At 36.5% G+C, this 23,618-nt stretch overlaps 1 protein-coding gene across 2 annotated transcripts in view; it reads right to left on the bottom strand.

Annotated features, from left to right (window-relative positions):
* The window catches only part of Fam199x (family with sequence similarity 199, X-linked), a 31,377-nt gene extending 8,861 nt beyond the window's left edge, over positions 1-22,516 (bottom strand). For both annotated transcript variants that reach the window (XM_027931168.2, XM_071606019.1), the window contains exons 1-4: positions 22,052-22,516; positions 10,167-10,386; positions 1,724-1,873; positions 1,316-1,477 (exon numbers count right to left, since the gene is read on the bottom strand). In XM_027931168.2, the coding sequence (XP_027786969.1) occupies positions 1,316-1,477; positions 1,724-1,873; positions 10,167-10,386; positions 22,052-22,248 (729 nt within the window). In that variant the 5' untranslated portion in view covers positions 22,249-22,516. The remainder of the gene's footprint in view (positions 1-1,315; positions 1,478-1,723; positions 1,874-10,166; positions 10,387-22,051) is intronic.
* Between the last annotated feature and the right edge of the window lie 1,102 nt (positions 22,517-23,618).

The raw sequence follows: 23,618 nt of genomic DNA, 5'->3' as shown, positions 1-23,618 counted from the left end.
CTTGGGACACGAGGATGAAAAACAGCTTAGTGTTATACCTTGATATTTGACTGTCAAGATACTGGAGGGGGAAAAAAATCACATTGTCCTTAATAAAAAAAAAAAAAAACTGTCAAAAGTGCTACAAATGTATAAATAAAGTAGAATGGAAGGGCAACAGAAATCTTTAAATTTAAAACAATTACCCAAAAAATTGACTATTTGAAATGCTAGAAAACATATTATGGATACAGACTTTCAAAGCATAAAAGTATAATCAGTGAATGAAAGGCTAATAGAAATCAAAACAAAGATGTGATTAATCATTTGTAAAATCTCCACTTAAGATGACTTAAGTAAATTAACAATTGTATTTATGATCAGGGTATTTGTTCCTATACTTTAGTGAGGGGTCAATGGTACCTGTCTTCAAATGCAAGGCAGCAATTTAGCATAATAAATAAAAAGGGCTGGAATGTAGAAAATTATATTCTATGTCTATTGAGAGAAAAATCAAAATGTGAGAAATTTTTCACAGATGATAAATGCAAAATAAACCAAAAGGAGAACATAAAAATATTAAGTATTCATTTAGCCATCTACTAGAGAAAAAGGGAGCAGCAAAGACTATAATTAGAATATACCAGAAATATAAGTTTCAGAACAGCAGAGGGAATAGTCATTAGATTTCACCCCAGTCAATTACTCCATAAGACTACTCAAAGCCCTCAGCTAATATATTTACTAAAGTATTGAGCTTGTTAATTAGTATGCTTATTCTGTCAATTCATCTTTTGTAAATTGAGTTAGAATAAATCTATACCTTAGCTTAACCACACCTTATATAATAAAACTAAGTTTCAAAGCCTTTATAACTGAACAGCAGGTTCTAGATCCATGTTGACCAGAAAAGGTACTACCAGGTAAGAAGTACATAAAACCTTTTAAAAGCACATGTTCTCCAATATTACCATTATTTTTTTTTCCATTTTCTTCTTCTTTTCTTTGTGGTGCTAGGAAATGAACCTAGATCCTTGCATATGCTAGGCAAGCAAATGCTCTACCTCTGAGCTATATCCCCAGTCCCATCATTTTTTTAAACACCTTTGTTTATTTATTTATTTTTATGTGGCGCTGACCATGGAACCCAGTGCCTCACACGTGCTAGGCAAGTGCTCTACTACTGAGCTACAACCCTAGCACCCCCATCATCATTTTTTTTAAAATATTACAAATCACAACAGTGATTTCTCAATGTATATATGCATGATTATTCATTTCTACATTTTATAAGATGGTGGCATTTTCAATAGGAAAACAAACTGTATTAACATACCTGCTTCAGTTTTTCATCTGTGAGACAGTTAAGTTCAATGATAAACTCACTGTCTGTAGGGGAGATTTGAGCAGAAGGATCAATGATTTTAATAATATCAAGTTGTTCCCGAAGGCCCATCTCAGTACTGACTTTTCGGCTCAGATATTCAATATATTCCACCTATATGATGAAAAATTACAACACACAATATCAATGCTAAAACCTTTGGTCCTTCAATATACCAATTATAACGTATCTTATGTATCAGAAACACTTAACATTATATTTGGTTCCCGAAAAACAATTAAAGCTCAAATTCAGACTTACTAAGCAATCCATATTTACCAAGTGGCTTTAAATAGGAAATAAAATGGGCTTCACATATTCTCCACATATGCTTTCAGTTAAGCATGTCAACATTTTTACCTGTTCATCATTTGTCATTGCACTCCAAGGAAGTTCATCTAAATTTCGGTGCTTGTTTTTCTTTTTAGGAAGCAGGCAAGGTGAACTTGGAATACTGGGTATGACATCAGAAAGTACATCACTTCCACTGGCAATGTCACTGCCTGGTAACTTTATAAAAATAAGGAAGGTAGGAGATAGGGAAAGCAAGATTTTTAAAAACACATTTTGAATATCACAACAAATTGCATTCATTGATTAAAAGTTACTTTAACATAAAACTAATGGTAAATATACCAATCACAGAACATAAATTCAGATGTACACCTAATTTATACATGGCAGCATAATCAATATTCTTTTTACATATATATATATATATATATATATATATATATATATATGTATATATATTCACTTATTCAATAAAATATGTTTTCTGAAAGTTTAAAATCATAATCAAAACTTGTTAAAGTGCTAACTTAAGAGACAATCATCATTAAGGAGCCGGGCGCAGTGATGTACATCTGTAATCCCAGTGACTCGGGAGGCTGAGGCAGGAGGATCTAAAGTTCAAAGTAAGCCTCAGCAACTTGGCAAGGCCTGAAGCAACTCAGTGAGATCCTGTCTCAAAATAAAAAATTAAAAACGGCTGGGGATGTGGTTCAGTGGTTAAATGTCCCTGGGTTCAATCCCTGGTATCCCTCCAAATCATTAAAGATTTTTAATTTAGAGTGCCATTGTTACTAGGGCCCAAACAGCAATAAATAAGTAGTACTGGTCTGAATATTGGGAGATCTGAGTGAGCTGTCACTCATTGGCTTTTTGCCAGACGTTTCTAGTCATATTGCCAACAAAAAGACAAATAAACCATGGTTCTTGTCCTTAAGTCCATGTTAACAATCTCAAGAAAATTTTAAAAATTCAAAATATGTATTGCCCTAAAGCAAGAAATTTTAAAGACCAGAAGTACTAAAGAAAATAGAAAACAAAGTGTAGACAAAAGAGAAGTAAAAGCAAGCCTAACACATAGCAAATCAAAACAGCTTAAGGTGAGACAAACAGCAAAAATAATTTTATACTGCCTGTTAAAAAAGAGAGGGGATTTAATCTTTATAGCTTTATTAATGTACACTTAAAACCAAAACTGTACATATTAAATGTATACAATTCAATGCATTTGAAAACATACACATACCCAAGAAACCATCACCACAATCAAAAGTGATAAGCATATCCCTCACCTCTAAAAGTGAGAATAGATTTAAATAAATGTATTTAACATATATGTCAAAAAGAGAAAGCAGGGGCTGGGGTTGTGGCTCAATGGTAGAGTGCTTGCCTAGCACGTGCAAGGCCCTGGGTTTGATCCTCAGCACCACATAATAAATAAGATATTGTGTCCAACTATAACTAAAACATAAATATTTTTTTAAAAGAGGAATCATTTTCTGCTGAAGTAGCATGTAACAATTTTCAAAGATATTGTTTTCATGTTTTCAAGGTACAAAACAGCACCTTTTTGTTGTTCTATAGTGTTTGCAACTAAACCTGAACTGAGTGCTTTCCAGATTTTTGAAGTTACCAAGAGAAGAGCTTCTTCAAACTATCACAATCATGTATTTGAACTCCTATTATACACACAATATAACAAGCACAGGAGATTCAAAGGAGTGTAAGTTTTGGTCCTTACACAAAAATGTTATACTCCAGTTGGGAAGATAATAACACCCAAATATAACAGAGTACAGGATGAATGCTAGGCCTGAGATGATAGGTCATTCATAGAAATACTTAGCAGTGAGTTGAAACTCCAGGATTGAAGTTTGGGAGACCTGTGAGGGTTTTAAAGGTGGGAATTGGGAAGTCAATTATATAGAAGAGATTGGGGAAGGCCACAAAAATGGGATCAATCACTATAATTATGATATTTAGAATGAAACTGTTAGGGACCATTTTTTCTACATCTCCATAAGCAACTACTAATCCTACAAACCATATTTTCACTATGACAGTCATTGATGAATCCAATACTAGTGTATAAGTAACTTCTAACAATTTGTAGGACTTGTAAAAATCTCATTAACACTGCTTGAATCGTTTGCCCTTATCCCTAATGTTATCAAGCCAGTGCTATAAAAGGATGATTGCTGAATACACACACGAAGGTCATCTCTTTTACAAGCTTTATTGGCAAAAATAAAAAAGCTCTGCTATTTTTTCATTGATTTCAAAACTTCAAATCACAACATTACATTCGAGATGTCCCTAGAGTCTCCAAACACAATGAGACTCTCCTTATCAAATGAAAGGTCTCCTGTATTTCAAGTTCCTTCAACAAAGAAGGTAGAAAAAAGAAACACTCAAAATAGGTATACTTGGGCTGAGGTTGTGGCTCAGTGGTAGAGTGCTTGCCTAGCATGTATGAGGCACTGGATTTGATCCTCAGCACCACATAAAAATAAATAAATAAAATAAAGATACTCTGATCATCTACAACTAAAAAAATTATTTTAAAATACCTATACTTTCAAAATCAAGAAATTTTCTTTAGTCTAAGTTTTCAGAGAATATGTCCTAGGCGCCAGACTATATGAAATGTGGTTAATGCCACTGATTTCAAAGGATTATTGACAGAGCTTTAAATTAGATAACATGCCTGACACATAGATGATACTCAAAAAAGAGATGTATTTTTAAAAACTTCTTCCATCTCTGGCCATGGTTTAAGATAGCATAAATATTCAGGGAATACTATATGTTGCTAAAGTGACTAGGTTGAGTTTCACAAGGAGGTATTTCAGAATGACAGAAGGGGAAAAGGAAATGGCATTTCAGGTAAAGTGAATAACTTAGTGAAATCACAGATGAAAATATAAAAAAGCAAGTTGAAAAACAATACAATTAAAACAAAATCAATGTTAGGGATTTGAAAGCTCAAAAGAAGAACCAGAAGATGTCCAATGACATATAGAAGTTGGCCCATAGCATCATGTGATGAAAGCAGTCACCAGGGAAAATTAGTTAAAAAGTACTATGGGGACAAAACAGTGAGAAAAGTTTGGAATTAGGATGCTCTTGTTATGATTAAGGCCTAGACTAAAGCAAAAATAGAAAGAAAAAAGGGAATAAATAGGAAACATTTTTTTTTAATGAAAAACAATTTACAAAGCTGTTTGATAACTGATGCAAGAATAAGGAGTCAGATGTTGAGACTAGAAGAAAACTGGTAATATTTCAAGGTCATATGAACACCCATGGTGATATTCTCAAAGACTTGAATAGTTACAGGAAGAGACCTGAAGCAATCTTACAGATCTTGTAGTCCAACACCCTCTTAAAAATAAGGAAAAATGACATCCAGAGAGAGGCATACAACTAGTGGCAGAATTCGAAGTTGACACAAGTCCAGTGCTTTCAACTGTGCCAGACAGCCTTGCCTTGGATGCAATTTGGAATGAGAGAACACGATTTGGGATATTGAGAGTCTGTGGTGATAATGGGAAAAACACAAATGTCCTTTGAACAGACAATAGCCATTTTTCACTATGCTATAAAGACATATCACAAAGCAGAATTTATTTTTTCCTATGGAAACACTATACTTGGAAGTGGCATCACTGACCAAGGATTCAGCATCAGATAACAGGTTAGTATTAAATAATAAGGTCATCCAAGTGGAAATGTCATGTGCTCAATTGGACATATGGGATTAGAGAAGCAGTTGTACAGCAGAATTAATTGCATGGGCTTCTGTATATTTACTAGACCAGCAATGTTCCATTTCATAACTGATAATATATTTCAGAATAAAAATGTTTAATGAGTCCTATCCTATATTTTTCAGCGATAATATCTGGTATATTTATATTATAATCAGTAATTGTGACACATAAAGAGAATTAAATCAAAGCTCTGCCATATTTTCTGCAGGATGCAGCAGAATTTTATGAGTAAGCTCATTTCTGTAACAGCTGATGTGTAATTTCAGATTGCACCTCTAGGTTTCAATTGTGACAGCTGAATTACTCCGTAAATTTTCTAAGCTCTCCTGCCCAACAATAGAAATAATTTCTCAAGCTCTAAGACTAGTCAAATATATCTTCAATAATGAAAGGACTGCAAGCAATGCAAATGATCAGTAAGCAAAATGCACTGATGCTACCTCAAATGCTAAGATCTGCTTTATTCTAAGGTTCAAATCTTGCTTTATCAAGAAGTTAGCACTTCTCTTCCTAGAGAATCTATGAATCATTTATTTTTTATTTATTTTTATTTTAGTAGCAACTGAAATATCTAATGTTAAAAGAAAGATTTAAACACATATGCTTTTTAATCACAACAGAGGTAATATGAATTTTTAAACTATAGTAAATGATTTTTACTTTATATTATTCCTAACATATAATTTGTAATTATCCTCTTGGACAATTTACTGCTCATCATTATGAGGCCCCACAAAAATAAGACAGCATTTTAAACCTTTCAGCATATTTAAATAGTAAATATCCATGGTAACAGAGTACCCATACTCCAATTTCAGAAGTGGGAAAACACATTACTAAAGCAGACCTGATTTTGTTCCAACATTGTAGCCACTAACGTACATTAACTGTGAGTAGTTGTGGATGGATTTCCACTCTAATCACTCATGAAATGAGTTAAGAAGCCAGCAATTAAAAATTTTAAAAGCCTGCCACATTGTGATATTATAGATGATAAGAATTCTAAATAAATCATATGAACTAAGCAGAAAATATATTTCCCATAATCATCAGGGCTCTATCTGATTATACTTTATTAAGAATCCTTGAAGTATGATTTTTAAATACAATTTACACACTTAAAAATGAGATTCTAAAGAATAAAAAAGACACACATAAAAATTATCACTGTGGTGTTATCTGTAACAAAAAAAATTGAAACAGAAGTAAACAAAACATTTTCACAAGTTCTGGCACATCTAACAGCAGGAATATCATGTAGTCATTACAAAACGTATTATGAAGAACATGGAAAAGTTCATATGTTAAATAAGAAAATATTACAAAATTTTATCAAGAAGAAAGAACATTTCCTAACTCCTTCTATGAGGCCAGTGTTACCTGATACCAAAGAAAAACAAAGATAAAAGAAAACCAGAGACCAATATCCCTTATGAGTACACATGCAAAATTCCTTTGAAAAAATACTATACAACTGTGTCCAGGGGCTGGAGTTAAGGCTCAGTAGTAGAGAGCCTGCCTAGCACATATGAGGCACTGGGTTTGATTCTCAGCACCACATAAAAATAAATAAATAAAACAAAGGTATATGTCTATCAACAACTAAAAAAAAAAAAAAAACTATCCAGAAGCACATTAAAAGGACTATACACCGGATTGGGGATGTGGCTCAAGTGGTAGTGCGCTCGCCTGGCATGCTCGGGACGCTGGGTTCCATCCTCAGCACCACATAAAAATAAAAAAAAAAAAGATGTTGTGTCCACCGAAACTAAAAAATAAATATTAAAAAATTCTCTCTCTCTCTCTCTCTCTAAAAAAAAAAAAAAGGACTATACACCATAACCAATTAGGATTTATTCCAGGAAAGTAAGGGTAGTTAAACATGAAAATCAACCAATGTAACACTACCAATTCTATTAATAGAATTCCAATCAATTCTATTAATAGAATGAAGAAGGAACATATATCATCTAAACTGATGTAGAAATAACATTTGATGAAATTCTATACTCTTTCATGAAAAAAACATTGTACCAATTGGAACAAAAGATAAATTCCTCAGTATGATATAGGGTGCTTATGGCAAAAAATAAATAAATAAATTTCTCCCCTGAGATGAGAAAAAAACACAAGATCCTCCCACTCTCATCAATTCTATTCAACACTGTATGATCCAGCCAGGGCAATTAAACAAGAAATAAAAGATATCCAGATTGGAAAAAAAAGGAAGGAAAAACTATCTCTATTCACAGATGACACAATGTTAAATGTAGAAAAACCTGGAGAATCTATACAGGGAAAAAACTATTAATGCTAACAAATAAGTTCAGCAAAGTTGCAGGATACAAAATCAGCATACAGAAATTAATTAGACATCTTTAAACATATATACACTTGCAATGAACAATCTAAAAATGAAATTAAGAAAATGGTACCATTTATAATAATGGCACAAAGAATAAAGTATTTAGGAATACATTCAACCAAGGAAGTATAAGAGTTGGGCACTGAAAACTCTAAAACATCACTGAAAGAAATTAAAGGAGATGTAAATAAAGACATTCCATCTCATTTCTTGGACTGGAATATTTAATACTGTTAAGATGTCAACACTCCCCAAACTGATGTATGGATTCAATGCAATCTCTCTCAATTCCAACTGCCCTTTGTAGAAATGGATAACCTCGTCCTAAAATTCATATAGAATTGAGAGGGACCTCCAAAAGCAAACCAATCTTTATAAAGAAAAATAAAGTGAGAAAACTCCCACTTTCCATTTTGAAAGCTTACTACAAAACTGTAATTTAAACAATGCTGTACTGGCATAAGGACAGACACACATATTAATGGAAAATAATTGAGAGTCCAAAGATAACCCTATTTTGGACAGGGTGCCAAGACTGTTTAATGAGGAAAAAATAGTCTTTTCAACAAATGGTGCTGGAACAACTGGAAATGCACATGCAAAGTAATGAATTTGGACCCTTATTTCATACTGGAAAGAAAAAGTAATTCAAGATGGATCAAAGACCAACTTAGTATAAGAACTAAAACTCTAAAACTCAGAGGAAAACAGGTGAAAATCTTAATGATAATGGATTAGTCTACAAATAAATTAGACTTCAAAATTCAAAATGTTTACATAAGATACTATGAAGTGAATAGAAACTATCAAGTGAAAAGAAAACCCACAAAACAGGACAAAAATTTCTAAATTATATACCTGATAAAAGTTTAGTAGCAAAAGAACTCTTAGAACTAAAAGATAACACAATTTAAAAAACAGGTAAAGGACTTAAATAGAACAACATCAAAGATGATGTACAAACAGCCAATAAGCACAGGAGAAGTTGTTCAACACAATTAGTCACTAGAAAAATATAAACAAAAATCACAAGAACATAACCACTTCACACCCAGTAAGACACTATAATCAAAAGAAAGAATACCAAGTGTAGGCAAGAATGTGGAGAAAGTGAAACTTTCATACACTGCTGATGGAAATGTAAAATGAGGCAGCTACTCTGGAAAACATTGTTGGCAGTTCCTCAAAATGTTAAAGAGTTATCATATAAAGTCTTAATAATGGTGACTATTGTGGAGTGAGACTTTGAGACTTTTAACTTCATGTCATTCTGTATTATTTGATATTTTAAGAATTTTCTGAAATAAAATATCTGATTCCTGTTTTGGAATATCACTTCAAGTATTCAGTTTTCAAATATAGTAAGCATTCAAGCTTATTTGTGGAATAAAACATTTGCTATACGCAAGAAGAGCTCTTGGAATGTTATTGCCTTTTATAATCAGAAAAAAGGATGTAGGGAAAACGTCATCTATATTTTCTGATAGACTGTACTCATTATAAGGCAGCATTTTCAAACAATTTGCCACAAAACCATTTTGTATGGTATACATGCCATGAGAAAAGTGTCAGGTGAAAAAAAATGTCTACAAAGAGAATACAAAATGAGAAATTATATTCCATTTCTGATAACAAAACCAAAAATTATGTATTTATGGTAATAATGGTTTATGGCATTAGATACATAAGGTGACACTGATGTGTGTCCTATGAGGACATAAGGCTATCTATTACAAAGCAGGGAGAATAAATGTGCCTGGATTCATGCATAGAAAAGTACTGATTATTTTGTAAACAAAAACCTACAAAAGGGGCTGGGGCTGTAGCTTAGTGACAGAGTGCTTGCCTAGCATGCGTGAGGCACTGGGTTTGATCCTCAGCACCACATAAAAACAAACAAAATAAAGGCATTCTGTCCATCTATAACTATAAAATTTTTAAAAAACCTACAAAAGGATTATCTATAGCATCATAAGGCTAAAGGATATATTTGCAAAAATAAAAAATACATATTTCATTGAATTCTCAACATTAAAATGTGTTGTCAAAGAATCCCCAGATCTGGAGATTGTAGAAAAACTTACTTTGAGGTAGAAATGAAAAAAAAAGAAAAAGGAAAAATTATACTTGTATTTATATAGTAATAATGTCAATTAAAGAAAAAACAAAGCTGGGCATGGTGGCACACACCTGTAATTCCAGTGGTTCAGGAGGCTGAGATAGGGGGATTGCAAGTACAAAGCCAGCAACTTAAGAAAGACCCTGTCTCAAAATAAAATATTAAAAACCAAAAGTGCTGGGGATGTGGCTCAGTGGCTAAGTGCCCCTGGGTTCAATCCCCAGTAAGGGGGCAGGGAGATGACCAAATACCTACCTGCCATTCAAATTCACTATCTGACCAATCCCAGTAAGTACTAATAGAAGAAGACACATCACTGCAGACACTCCCCTCAGGGAACAAATCAAAAGAAGTGAAGTCTTGATCATCTAACAGGGAATAGCAATCATCTTGATCTCCAACAGAAACTGATGAAAATAGCTCCTCACTGCATTCTGAGCTGGCAACACTTGTTCCACACGAAGTTAGGTTCCACCTTTAAAAACATAACATAAAAGAAATCATGACAGGGACTACAGTCCACACACTTTGAAGTTATTAATAGGAAACATTTATGAGGAATGTATTTTTAGGTAATAGTGTGATTATTTTTAAAAAGCATTTACATTTTAAGAAAATATACTAAAATATTTATGAGTAAAATATGTCTGGGATTTGCCTCAAAATAATAAGAAAGGAGTTAGGGAATAGGTTAGAAATATAGATAAAGCATGATGCCATATGTGAATAATTGAAGCTGGGTGATGTGTACAAAGGGTTCAGTATACTATTTTCTTTTATAGTTGTCTGAAAAACTTTATAATAAAACATTTTAAAACAAAAATATATTTAAATTAGGAATGAAGTAGAACCTTCTTCCAAAACAAAATATATAACACAGTGGGTATGACTAAGCCTTGGAGTCAGAATGAGTACAAATTCTTGCTCTGTCATCATCTGCTAGCTCTTTGATCTTAAGTAAATCACAACCTTTCCAAGCCTAAGTCCTCATCTTTAAAATGGAGTTATTGTGAGCAGTATATGAGAATGCATACAGAGAATTTAGCACACATCAAAAGTGCTTAATATATGACAGCTATTATTACTAAATTAAAGGACGAGGACAGCCAGGTCGTGGCAGAGAAAATCACCAACAAAGTACACAGGAAGAAGTTTAAGAAGTGGTTGTTATATTTAAATAACTTTTATATATTAATGTTACACAGGATCACTGTAGGGATGCTGGAATAAAAAAAGAGTAAATATGTTTAAAAGGTCCTATAGTTCCACTATCCAGCAACAGCTAGCCTATAAAATTTTGTAACTTTTTTCTAGATGCATATATATATTTTTTACAGAATTGGCAATCAGCCTATGTATACATATATGTGTGTTAGTATCTCGTGTACACTGAATATTATATACTGAACATTTTTCTAAGCACAAGTTGAATATCCCTTATTTAAAACATTTAAAACAAAATGGGGACCAGAATTGTTTCAATCATTTTTAAAATTTTGAATTATTTGCATATACATAATGATATGTATTGGGGATGAGACCTGAGTATAAAAATGAAATACATTTGTTTCATATACACTGTAAACACATATCCTGAAAGTAATTTTATACAATATTTTTAGTGCACCTATTTTTTTTGTCTTGAGGTACTAGGCACTGAGCTATATCCACACCCTCTTTTACTTTTTATTTTGAGACAGGGTTTCACTAAATTGTTAAGGCTGGCCTCAAACTTGCAATCTTCCTGCCTCAGGCACTGGATAGGTGAGATTAGAGGCATGTGTCACCACATGCAGGCAGTGCACCTGTATTTTGACTGCATTCCATCACGTGAGGTCACAGTGGAACTTTCCACTTGCTATGTCGAGTTGCCATTCAGGAAGTTTCAGATTTTGAATTTTTACATTAGGTATACTCAACCTGCATATTATTTGAAACTATTTTAATATCAATATAATATTATATTGATTGAAATGAATCATAACTTATTTACCTTATTTCCCCAATAACAGATGTGTAGACTGCTCTCTGTATTTATATATTACACATAACACAGAGATGAGCTTTTTGTTTATAATTATTTATCCAAACATCAATATTCCCAGGATAGACTGCTTGAAAGGTAAGTACTGAGTCAAAGAATATAAACACTCCTAAGGGCCACAGTACATTTAGTCAAATACCTTTTTGAAAGGCTGCATCAATTCATATTCCCCAAGGCAACATATAAATATGTTAATTTGGGGCTGGGGATATAGGACAGTGGTAAAGTACTAGTCTAGCAAGTGGAAGGCCCTGGGTTCAAGCCACAGTACCACACACACACACACAAAAAAAAAAAAAATCAAAACTGAAATAAGGTTCATCTCACCATAACCATAACAGCATAGAAATTTTCATTTAAGAAAACTTTTACCTATCTCCTGGGACAGAAATATTTTATTCACATTTTTATTTGATTATCAGGATGATCAAAACTTTAAATATGTATTAGCTATTTTTCTAATGGTGTTTTTCTATGTGTTAAATGTTTTCATTTATTGACTTCATGAATTCTTCATGCATTAAGAATATTAAGATTTTTTTTCATGTACTATTTGTTAAAGGGATTTTGGGGTTTGCCTTTTTTGTTGTCTTAAAAATCTATGAAATTTACTGGGCATGATGATGCATGCCTATAATCCAAGGCTCGAGAAGCTGAGGGAGGAGGATTGCGGGTTCAAAGCCAGCCTCAGCAACCTAGCAAGATCCTAAGCAAGCGATACCCTGTCTCTAAATAAAAAATATATAGGGGGCTGGGGTTGTGGCTCAGTGGTAGCATGCTTGCCTGGCATGGGTGAGGCACTGGGTGGGTTTAATCCTCAGCACCACATAAAAGTAAATAAATAAAGGTACTGAATCCATCTACAACTAAAAAACAAAGTTTAAATACACACACACACACACACACACATATATATATATATATATATATATATATATCTCGGGAAGTGGCTCAGTGGTTAAGTGCCCCTGGGCTCATTCCTGTTACCACTCCCCCCACCCAAAAAAAAAAAAAAACGGTATAAAATTTGTTTTCTTTTGTGAATTTCCACTAGTTTCATACCATTAATGAGATCTTTTTCATTGCTTTGCTGGTAGAATAGGGAATTAATCCTGAAGATAATGATTTAAGATTTCCAATACTAATAAGCTACTGAACTAATGGCTTCCTGAAGAAAAGCCTATTATTTATCTATTATTAGGTTGTTCCTCATCCTTCATTAAATCCAGATTTTTTGAATTATAAAATTTTGTAACTTCCTTCTCTGCCTTTTTTGAAGTGGGAATTGAATTCAGGTGCACTTTATCACTGAGCTACAGCCCCAACCTTTTATTTTTAATTTTGAGACAGGGTCTTGGTAAATTGCTGAGGCTGACCTCGAATTTGAGATCCTACTGCCTCAGCCTCTGGAATCTCTGGGATTACAGGATATGACACCACCCGAAGCCTTTCCTTATTTTTCATAGCTAACATTAAATTCAGAAGTTCATGATTTACCAAATTTGGAAAACTCAAAAAAATGTATGGTGTCTATTTCTGCTGGGCTGACAGTAGAGTTGAAATGTGCAGGAGCCTGTATAGACACACTCAACTATTACAGTTCAATAAATAAAAAGCACATGTTGATAATTTGTTACAAATCTATCATTCATCTAAGAATTATAGAATACTATGTAATATTACTTAGTTTCATTGTATCCTTGTTGTGTGGGCAGTATCCTCATTTAAAATAATTAACAAACTAGTAGATCTAACCAAATTGCTCAGAGCTTGCAATAAAAGCTCTAAACCTCAATCATAAGTTCTCTCCTAGACACAGTAACCTCAATCATAAGTTCTCTCCTAGACACAGTAAGCCAGTTACACTGAGCAAACTATTTTCTCTTCAAACTGCATGTCTTCAAATTGCACATTGACTTTCCCCCCTTTATTCATTCACCCATTCAACAAACATTTAGTCAGTATCTTCTGTGTGCCAAATACAATGTTCACTGTTAGGAAAAGCTGTTAGATAATTGTTTTTTAATTGGAATTTCTTTTCAGCTTGTAAAAATTCTGCTGAAATGTATTTCCCTCAATGAGTAATAACATACCTTTTTAAAAAGCTATGTCACATTTGATAATCTAACCATTAGTTTACTGGCAAGTTAGGGATTTGCTTGGTTTTGTGCCCTTACCATAGGGCAAAATTAGTATGTTTCTCAGCCTTTCAGATTTATGACTATGTAACAAGCTTCTAGATATTCTCAGAAGCCTTTGTCTTTTTTATTATCAGTGGCAAGTAAACTGGGCTTTTTACTTTACAAATCATTTACAAAATAGAAAAAAAAAGTATTTTTATTACTAATGATTTTTTAAAAATTCTTTATCTTCTAATTTATAATATTGTTTTATTATTATTTTAAAGCAGTGTGGATAAAAACATAGCAAGAAATGCTTTTATCCATTTCTGATATGAGTATAAATTGATATAATCCTTTTGAAAAGCAATTAGTAGTATATGCATACCAAAAGCATTAAAAAGGTTCATTCTTAGCAGGGTTCGGTGTCACACTCTTATAATCCAACCCACTTGAGAGACTGAGGCACAATGATTACAAGTTCAAGACCAGCCCCAGCAACTTAATGAGACCTTGTCTCAAAATAAAAAATAAAAAGGGCTGGGATGCAGCTCAATGGTAGAGTCCCATGCGCCCAATCCCAAGTGACACCCCTCCCCCGCACCAACGAAGGTCCATACCTTTGGACTCCATTAATTTATATTCTAGGAAATCTATTCCTTTCCCCAAATAGAAATTTAGAAAAAATATATTTACAAATATGTCAAAAATATCATTTATATTGGGCTGGGGATGTGGCTCAAGCGGTAGCGCGCTCGCCTTGCATGCTTGCGGCCCAGGTTCAATCCTCAGCACCACATACAAACAAAAATGTTGTGTCCGCCGAGAACTAAAAAAAATAAATATTAAAAATTCTCTCTCTCTCTCTCTCTCTCTCTCTCTCTCTCTCTCTCTCTAAAAAAATATCATTTATAATAGCAAAAATGGGAAAATAAATGACCTTAAAACCTGGGGAATAACTGTCATATCTCAATAATAGTATTTTTGTAATCATTTAAAAAATCACATTTTCAGATGATTTGTTGAAAAGGAAAGCATTCATCTATATTAGTGCAAATAAATCACAAATAGTATATGTGGCCTGATAGTGATTTTTAAAAATTACATAGGTTAAGCATCACTAATCTGAAAATCCAAAATTTGAACCTTTCCAAAATCCATTCAACTTTTTGAATGTTGACTTGACACAACAAGTGGAAAATTCCACTCTGACCTTGTGATGGGCTGCAGTCAAAATACAGGCACACTAAAAATAGTGTATAAAAGGTTCAGGCTATGTGTACAAGACACATGTGAAACAAATGAATTTTGTGTTTACTCTTAGGTCTCACACCCAAGATATCTCATTATGCACATGCAACTATTAAAAAAAATGAAATCTGAAACACTTCTACTCCCAAGCATTTCAGATAAGAGATACTTAAACCTCTATCTGTACAGAGAAGGGATATTAAAAGTAACATTGAAGTGTTGACAAATTGTTAACTCTGGGAAAAGGGATCATGAGTGGTCTTCATAGTTTTAATATGCCTTCATTTTTTTATTATGAGCTTTTATAATAAAAATTTAACTGTGATTCACTTTGACTGTTCTGACAGCTTTCAATGAATGTTCAGTGTAGGCGTAGCACTGAATCATTCAAATTTACAAGCTCTTCCATCTTATTCACTAAGGGAAAGCTGCCTAATACTAAGGTTCTAGATATACTATAACATTACTCTCAAAGGAGACTTTCTCCAAAAAGTGTACAAGAAAAAATGTTGACAAGAACTCCAATGAAATTGTGTTTAACTCAATAACTAGGCTTCTTGCCCCAATTTTTTTTAATTTAAATTTTTTTAGTTGTAGTTGGACACTATACCTTTATTTTATTTATTTTATGTGGTGCTGAGGATCGAGCTCAGTGCCTTGTACATGCTAGGCAAGTGCTCTACTGCTGAGCCATAAGCCCAGCCCCCCAAATTTTAATTTAAAAAAAAGACAAGAACACTTCTTTACAAGGTTTTTCAGCAAGAATATACAGACTAACAATTTTAAGTTGTATTTTGATAAGTAGCTATTTAAATGTGGAATAAAGGAATAAAGGGAAAAATGTCCACCATGTACTCATTCCTCTGTAGTTCTTTCCTCTTTCAGGTGGATCTCTCAGGATGAGAATCCAGCCAACAGGCACTGTCAAACTCAAAACTGTCAAGCTGATCAAGGTCACTCCAAATCCGTGCTATACATTCTTTCTTAGAGGACAGTCCCCCATCATCATAAGTATTCATCTTTGAATCCCTGACAGAACCCCACATAGTCACCCCACTCTGCTTCTCCTTTGGATTCTAACAGGTTATCAGGGTTCCAATAGGGAGTAGATGGCACAACCCACTTCTCTATTTCCCATAAGTTTCCTACTGTCCTCCCAGCTACCTTAATTGTCTTGAGATCATTACCCATCTTTCTTACTCCTGTGCCATTTCTTTTTTTTTAAGTATTTGTTTTTAGATATTGATGGACCTTTATTTTATTCATTTATATGTGGTGCTGAGAATCGAACCCAGTGCCTCACACATGCTAGGCAAGTGCTCTACCACTGAGCCACAACTCCAACCCCTCCTGTACCATTTCTAAGATCAATTCTTCATTTGGGCTTCTGAGTTCACCATATCTATCTCCACTCATCTCAACCTCTCTTCTGTTTTCAACTTCTCCCTTTCTATGGCCTGCTCCAAGGAAGCTAAAATATCTATTATTGGAAAAGAAAAACTAAACAAAAAAAATTTATCATCCATTCCCTGTTAGATTTATTGAAAAACTCCCACTCTTTCAGCCATTAGAACCTATGCTTTTACTACTATCACTCTACTAGAAATTCTGTTGATTACTCTATTTTGGTTTGGATATGAGGAATCCCCACCCCGCAAAGCTCCTGTATTAATGCAGGAAAATATTCAGAGGTGAAATGGCTGAATTGTGAGAGCTGTAACCTAATCAGTACATCCTAATTTGAGTGAGCTAGGTGGTAACTGTAGGCAGGTGGAGTATGGCTAGAGGAGGTGGGTCACTGGGGGTTAACTTCCCTGTGGCCCCTTCCTCTGCTTCCTGGCTATCATGAATGGATGTCCTTTCATCATGAGGTTCTCTCTCACTTGGGCCCAGAGAAATGGAGTTGGCCCAAATAAATTTTGAAACCATGAGCCCAAATAAACTTTCCCTCTAAGTTACCCTTGTCAGATATTTTGGTCAGTGACAAAAAGAGGAATAATACATACCTCCAAGTCTATTATTTCTAGCTTGGAAATTTCTCCAAAGCCTGAGCCCCATTCTCATTTTGTCTCAAGTCCCTAAACCAAATTCCTCCAATTTGTTTCTCCCACCTGTAACCCACAGTTCTTCTGCACCTCCAATTCTATACCTAGATAGTAAAACTGTGTGTGGTATAAAATATACACAATAGGGGCTGGGGATGTAGCTCAGTGGTAAAGCATTTCCTGAGCATGTGTGAAACCCTAAGTTCAATACCCAGCACTGCCAAACAATAACAAAAAAGGAAACACAATAGTATTGGAATTTTTCTGCTTAATTGTGGTTGAAAATGGGGCTCTAAAATCTCATCACCGAGTAACTGATTTATTCAATAGTTCATTTCATACCCTGCAGGTAAGGTGTACAAAAAGTAAGGCACTGTCCTCCCACACACTTTTCACAATTATTTAATGTCATAGTACTGATGCAGTCCTGAAGGATGAAGAGAATAACACACTTTGTAGTTAATATTAACTTCTGTCATCTCACAATTTAATCATAGGACCTATCAATATCATGAAAATTTTTCCAATCTGCTAAATGACATCTGTTTTTGGTGATGGGAGTGGTTGTTGCAGCAGACATAGCTAGTATAAAAAAAAAAAAAAAAAGTCCTGATGCTAATTCAAGAGAAAAACACCATTTACATCAGAAAAACCCTGTCCCAAAAACCACAGAGAATGTCTTAAAAACATGCCCACACAAATTAATATTATATATATATGTATGTATATATATATATATATATATATATATATATATAAAAACACTGACATTTCAAGTTTCTTTTTAAGTCTTAATTTTTTAGCTAATTTAAATTTATTCTATTTTTCCAAAATTCTAGAAAAACTCAATTAGTTCTTAAAATTCTAAAAGATGTGATTTCCCTCCTGTTTTTTTTTGTTGTTGTTGTTGTTGTTGTTTTTAAGATAATGTCTCCTGTGTTGCCCAGCCTGGTTTTCTGGTCTAAGTTCTGGTTAGGGGACAGACAGATGAGGATGGTGGAAACATGAGGTTAAGAGAATAATTCTATAAAATGGGCTCACTGTGCTGACCCCACATGCTTTCTTTGCCAAAAAGCAATTTGCCTGCAGCCCTGCCTGGCCTAAGTGGACAGGATATGTCACATTCCTCAATAAACTACCTGTTATCTGTAAAGAAATGTAAGCAGGAAATATTGTTGATAAAAAGAACCCAAGTTACTTTGAAGGGAAACTTTTGTGACCCTCTTCACAGATCAGATCCTAGAAGATAAGGATAGTTCCTCCAGACCATAAAACATGTAAAAATGATTAAGAGTCCAATTAAAACTACTCATCACAAGCCAGGGTATCATAGAGTTGTCATGCAACAGGCACTTGAAAGTCTGATGTCAACCTGCTATCAGTCAAAAGTCAAGAGGTGGACCTGGGCGGGACTCTCTGGAAACTTATCTGGGATCCCCAATAAAACTGGAGTCCAGGAGAGGCACATTGTTCCTCTCCTCTCTGAGAGGACCCACTCCCTCCCTTGAGAGTTTCCCCTTTACCTTTTCCTATCCCTTCAATAAACTCATTTCTGTTACTCTGAGTGGCATGTCTGAAATCTTTGTGACTACATTGTAAGAATTAGGGTTTGAAGGGTGGATCTTCATGCTGTCTCAGTTTTCTGGAAGGCCCCAGCTTCATAACATTCTGAGCTCAAGTGATTCTTTGCCTCAGCCTCCACAGTAGCTGGTACTACAAGAGTACATCACCATACCTTGATAGAAAATCAAAATTCTTCAAAAAAATGGTTATGTCCCTATAATTTATTTTCTACTGAACCTAGATCAGTGACACACCAACCTATATCAAACATGATTCTAATGTGTACACATGTATTCAAACTTAGGGACCAGTATTAGTTCCATGACTCTCTTGGTTAATGAAGATTGGAAATAGAGCTCATTCAAGTAAATGAGTAGGCACAATAGTCATAATCACAAGGTCCTCATCAAGGGCATTAATCTCCCTATTTTCTTATCCGATAATAAGGAAGAAGCCAAATAAAGGTAAACCAAATATCTACGTACTGACAAGCTTTCTATTTTCAATAAAACTTGTTTTACAGTGACTAAACCCAAAGCAGAATTTTAGTACTCGACTATTCACATCTGATTTTTGGAATGTTGCTTGAATTGGCAAATGATGTGATATGAAGAAAAAAAGTGACGCATGCAACTCCAAAATAAAAGAACTCCCTATATTAAACTTTGCCCACATAGATGATTTAGCTGTTTGCTTCTCCCTGAAAAGAAATGGCTGGAAGCATATGGTTCTCTCAAACACCATCTTGAAGAGGGGTAAGAAGGAAGAACATTCCAGAAGGAGAAAAGATTTAAAAAGCAAGGTAGCCTAGGGCAGAAACATCATCTGCTATAAATATTGCTAATTCTGTTTCTTCTACTTTCTGCTGAAAAGAATGCAGAGCATTAGATCCCATGCTACCATTCCAAGCCTTGTGAAAAATATAGTAGAAAAGGGACAGTTAAAAAAAAAAGCAGGCAGTGCTAGGTGTGGCACACCCATAATCCCAGCTACTGTGGAGGTTGAGGCAGGAGGAGTAAAAGTTCAAGGCCAGGCTAAGCATTTTAGAAAGACCCTGTTTGGGGCTAAAGATGGAACTCAGTGGTCCTGCACTCCTGGGTTCAATCCCCTGTACTGTAATTAAAAAAAAAAAAAAAAGGCTGTAAGATAAAAAATAAAGCTTGACTTAGACAAACTTGGCCTTGACAGGAACCTCCTTTCACCCTCACTGCCCCATTCTGGAAAACAGCCCTGACCTTTTCACAGTCTTTTAAAGGGGAAAAATACAAGGAAATAATGGGGAGGAGGAGGAACAGAACAAGCTGTAAGAAACACATTATTCTCACTGCTTCACTCCCATAACCTCCACCAGTTTGGGCAACATTGACCCTCAAAGTCTGCCCCCACTTCCTTGCCCTCATCATCAGAGCCAGCTAATTCTAAAATCATTTAACTTTCCTGGGTATGTAACTTACTCCACTACTGCAAAACTTGAATACCGAATATATGCAAAGGCATTCTTTTATATTATTTTTCAAAACAAATAACCTTAATACTTGATTTTATCAATTTTACATTCATGTTAGTTACATCATGGTTAAACAGGCTTCTGTGAGTCAGTCTAAGAAACTACAATGACCATTGATAACCCTAGATCCATTGGTTCTGATCCAAGTTCCATCACTGGCTCCAAAGGAGTAGTCCAGGTCTGACTAGGCCTTTCCCTGATTAGGAAAGGTTTTGTGACCTTCAAATCAGTCTTTTTCTCTCTGAGCCTCAGTTTCTTCATTTTTGCAATAAAAACTTGGAATAGTTGTAAAAAATTTACTGCCATTTTGTGTTATGTGGATGTTCTGAAAGAGTATTAGAGCATCTTTGTTTCCACAGACTATAACTTTCTTTTAGATAAGAATCATGTTTTATACATTCCTTGTATTTGGTAGAGACTCAGTAGATCTAGATTGATTTAAGTGGGTAGGAAGGGAAAATATGCAAGACACTAAAATGTGGATGGATTTGATCAAACTCACATAGTAAACTTGGATCAGAAATAAGAACTAGACTACTTACTTCCAGTATTTTCTACAGCTGAACCCTCTCAAGTCCCTTTTACACATTCACCCAGTCCTTTGTATGCCTATCTCAAATATCCTCAGTTATTAAAAGTTGAGGCTTATATCTAAAAGCTCTTCAAATCCCCCACAACGTTTGATGTAACACTTAAGTACTTTCGTGGGAGAATTCTCCAGAACACTGCCTTCCAATAAAACCAGTTAGAAGATGCACCCTCTGAATAAAATTTGTATAAACAAGCTCATTTTAAGCCTTGCTCTAACCCCATACTGAGGAAGCAAACGAAGGATTATGTTACATGAAGGAATCTTCCAGATTTTAAGTTTTATACATTTTGGCAGGGCCTAAAGCGCTCAGGCAAAGAGTTCATAAAGGAAGGGGGGGGGGTAGTTTTTACAGCACTCCGCTAAAAAATGGGGGAGGTGGAAGGGAAAATAACTATTAAGACAGGTTAAAAATTGGGAAAAAGAAGGTTCGAGCTTCAAAAGTGCCACCTTTCAAAGGTCCATGGATTGATTTTTGAGCCACCGAAAATTCACTCTATAGCGTACCGGAAATGGAATGGGTTAAACTTTTGCAGATGGATGGAAACAGGGAGCATCTAAAAATCAAGGGTGGGGGTTTGGGATTCGCAGGGTACAGATGGGGAGGTGGAAGGGAAAAAGCAGAGGGCAGGAAAACAAGATATCGCTGTAGTCAGAAGATGAATGGGGGAAAGAAACCTAGTAACGCCAGTGGGAAGGAAAATCAGAGGGCAGGGGTGAAAATAGGGAGGAGGAGGAGGAGGAGGAGGAGGAGGAGGAGGAGGAGGAGGAGGGGGAGGAGGAGGAGGAGGAGGAGGAGGAGGAGGAGGAGGAGGAGGGGGAGGAGGGGGAGGAGGGGGAGGAGGAGGAGGAGGGAAAGAGCCCGGGAATGAGCGCTGGTCGAAGGAAGGTGGGGGAGGAGGCCATTGGAAGCTCAGCCTCAGGCAAAGGACCTGAAACGCGGCTGGGGCGCGACCCCGCGTTCTCCAGCAATAGGCAGCGATGTGGGAAGTCCACCGCTGCCCTCGGAGGCGGCTCATACCTGTTGGTATGGAAGCGGTGGAGCGGGTCGGTGCGATGGCAGGAGGACAGCTGGCAGCCAAAGTCGCTGATGTCCAGGCAGCCTGGCTCCTCGCTGGGGCAGGTGCCCACCCCGCGAGGGGGTCCCAGGAGCGGGAAGGGCTCCTCCGGGGTTAGGAACTTCTCGTAGGAAGTGGTGGCTGACGCCTCGTCGGACATGGCTGGAGATTGTCCGGCTTGGACTCCTTCTCTGGCCCTGGGCTGTTCCCACGCCCTCCCCTGCCCCCACTCTAACCTGTCCGCTGTCACCGCAGCTCCAGGGTGTGCCCACCGCAGCTCGCTGGCGGGCTGAGCACCGAGGTCCCCGCTGCCCGGGGAGTGCGGGTCTGTGTGAAGAGGCTGCACGAGGGCAGAGAGGGTCGCCGGCCACCCAGTCGGCGCCCCAGTGGCCTCTGCAGCCGCAGCCTCAGCCTCAGCCGCTGCCGCTGCCGCTGCCACTGCCACTACCCCGCCCAGCCAGTCAGCTCAGCGCCACCGCCCCGCTTGGGCGGCCCCGCCCACTGCGCTCGCAGCTTGCGACTGCTGCAGTCGGCCAGACGCCGTCCAGTATAGGAAGAGCGGCGGGAAGCCGCTCCCCTTGCCCCCTGCTGGAGCGGAGGAGCAACTGAACCTCCGCGGGCCACAGCCCCGCGTGGCCCGCCCCGCCCGACGCGTCGAATCAGGGATTCAGGGCTTTGGAAGGACTGACTCAAACCAGCCTCCTCCTCCACTTTCCCACTCGCACCTAAGCAGCAACTGCAGCCCTGAGGAAAGAGACTTGGCCAAGGTCACACTTGGCGGGTGCGTAAGAAAGGATTCATATGTCCTTGTTCCCAGCGTACTCGATCATCCTGTCTCAATTCAACAAGTATTTATTGAGCTCCTGTAGCGTGTGTGACCAGCACTGTGCAAAGAGCTGTAGGAGAAAAACGCCAAGTAGAAAAAAAATAGTCCCTGCCTCACCCTTAATCACCTCGCTTCAAGAACCCTACGCTCCAGCTACCAGGCTACTCAGAACTGCTGGACACGTAGTGCTTCTTTTGTGCTCTGTGCTTTTGCTCGCATTATGCACTCTGCTTGGAATGCCCTGCCATTTCTTCCCTGCTGATCCTTAAAGCCCGGCTCAAAAGCTACCTCCTCGGTGAAGCCTTCCCAGACTCCCAAAGGAGACACACACTCCCGCTATTACTTCCCGCAGGCCCCCCTCCCGCGTTGCAAGTATGTTATGGAACTGATTCAACTTAACTCAATTTACTAAATTTCACTATTCTTTCCTGCTATCACTTCTCTTTGCTCGATTCTCTAGACAAGTGGTTCCAGATGTTGTATGCACAAAATATTTAGAGGAAAACCCAACATTGCCAATTTCTTATTTTGTCAAATGAAGACACTTTTAAAAACAACCCACTACTATTTATAAAAGGAAGCTTTCCTCCCCTCCTCCCCCACTCCTCTTCTCCTTTGGCACAAGAGACTGAATCCAGAGGTGCTTTACCATTGAGCTACATCTCCAATCCTTTTTTTTTTTTTGAGACAGAGTATCCCTAAGT

The sequence above is a fragment of the Marmota flaviventris genome, chromosome X, assembly GCF_047511675.1.
Source record: "Marmota flaviventris isolate mMarFla1 chromosome X, mMarFla1.hap1, whole genome shotgun sequence".
NCBI classification, from domain to species: domain Eukaryota; kingdom Metazoa; phylum Chordata; class Mammalia; order Rodentia; family Sciuridae; genus Marmota; species Marmota flaviventris.
The sequence above is the reverse complement of the archived record's forward strand: the minus strand, read 5'-3'. Positions and strand labels throughout refer to the sequence as shown.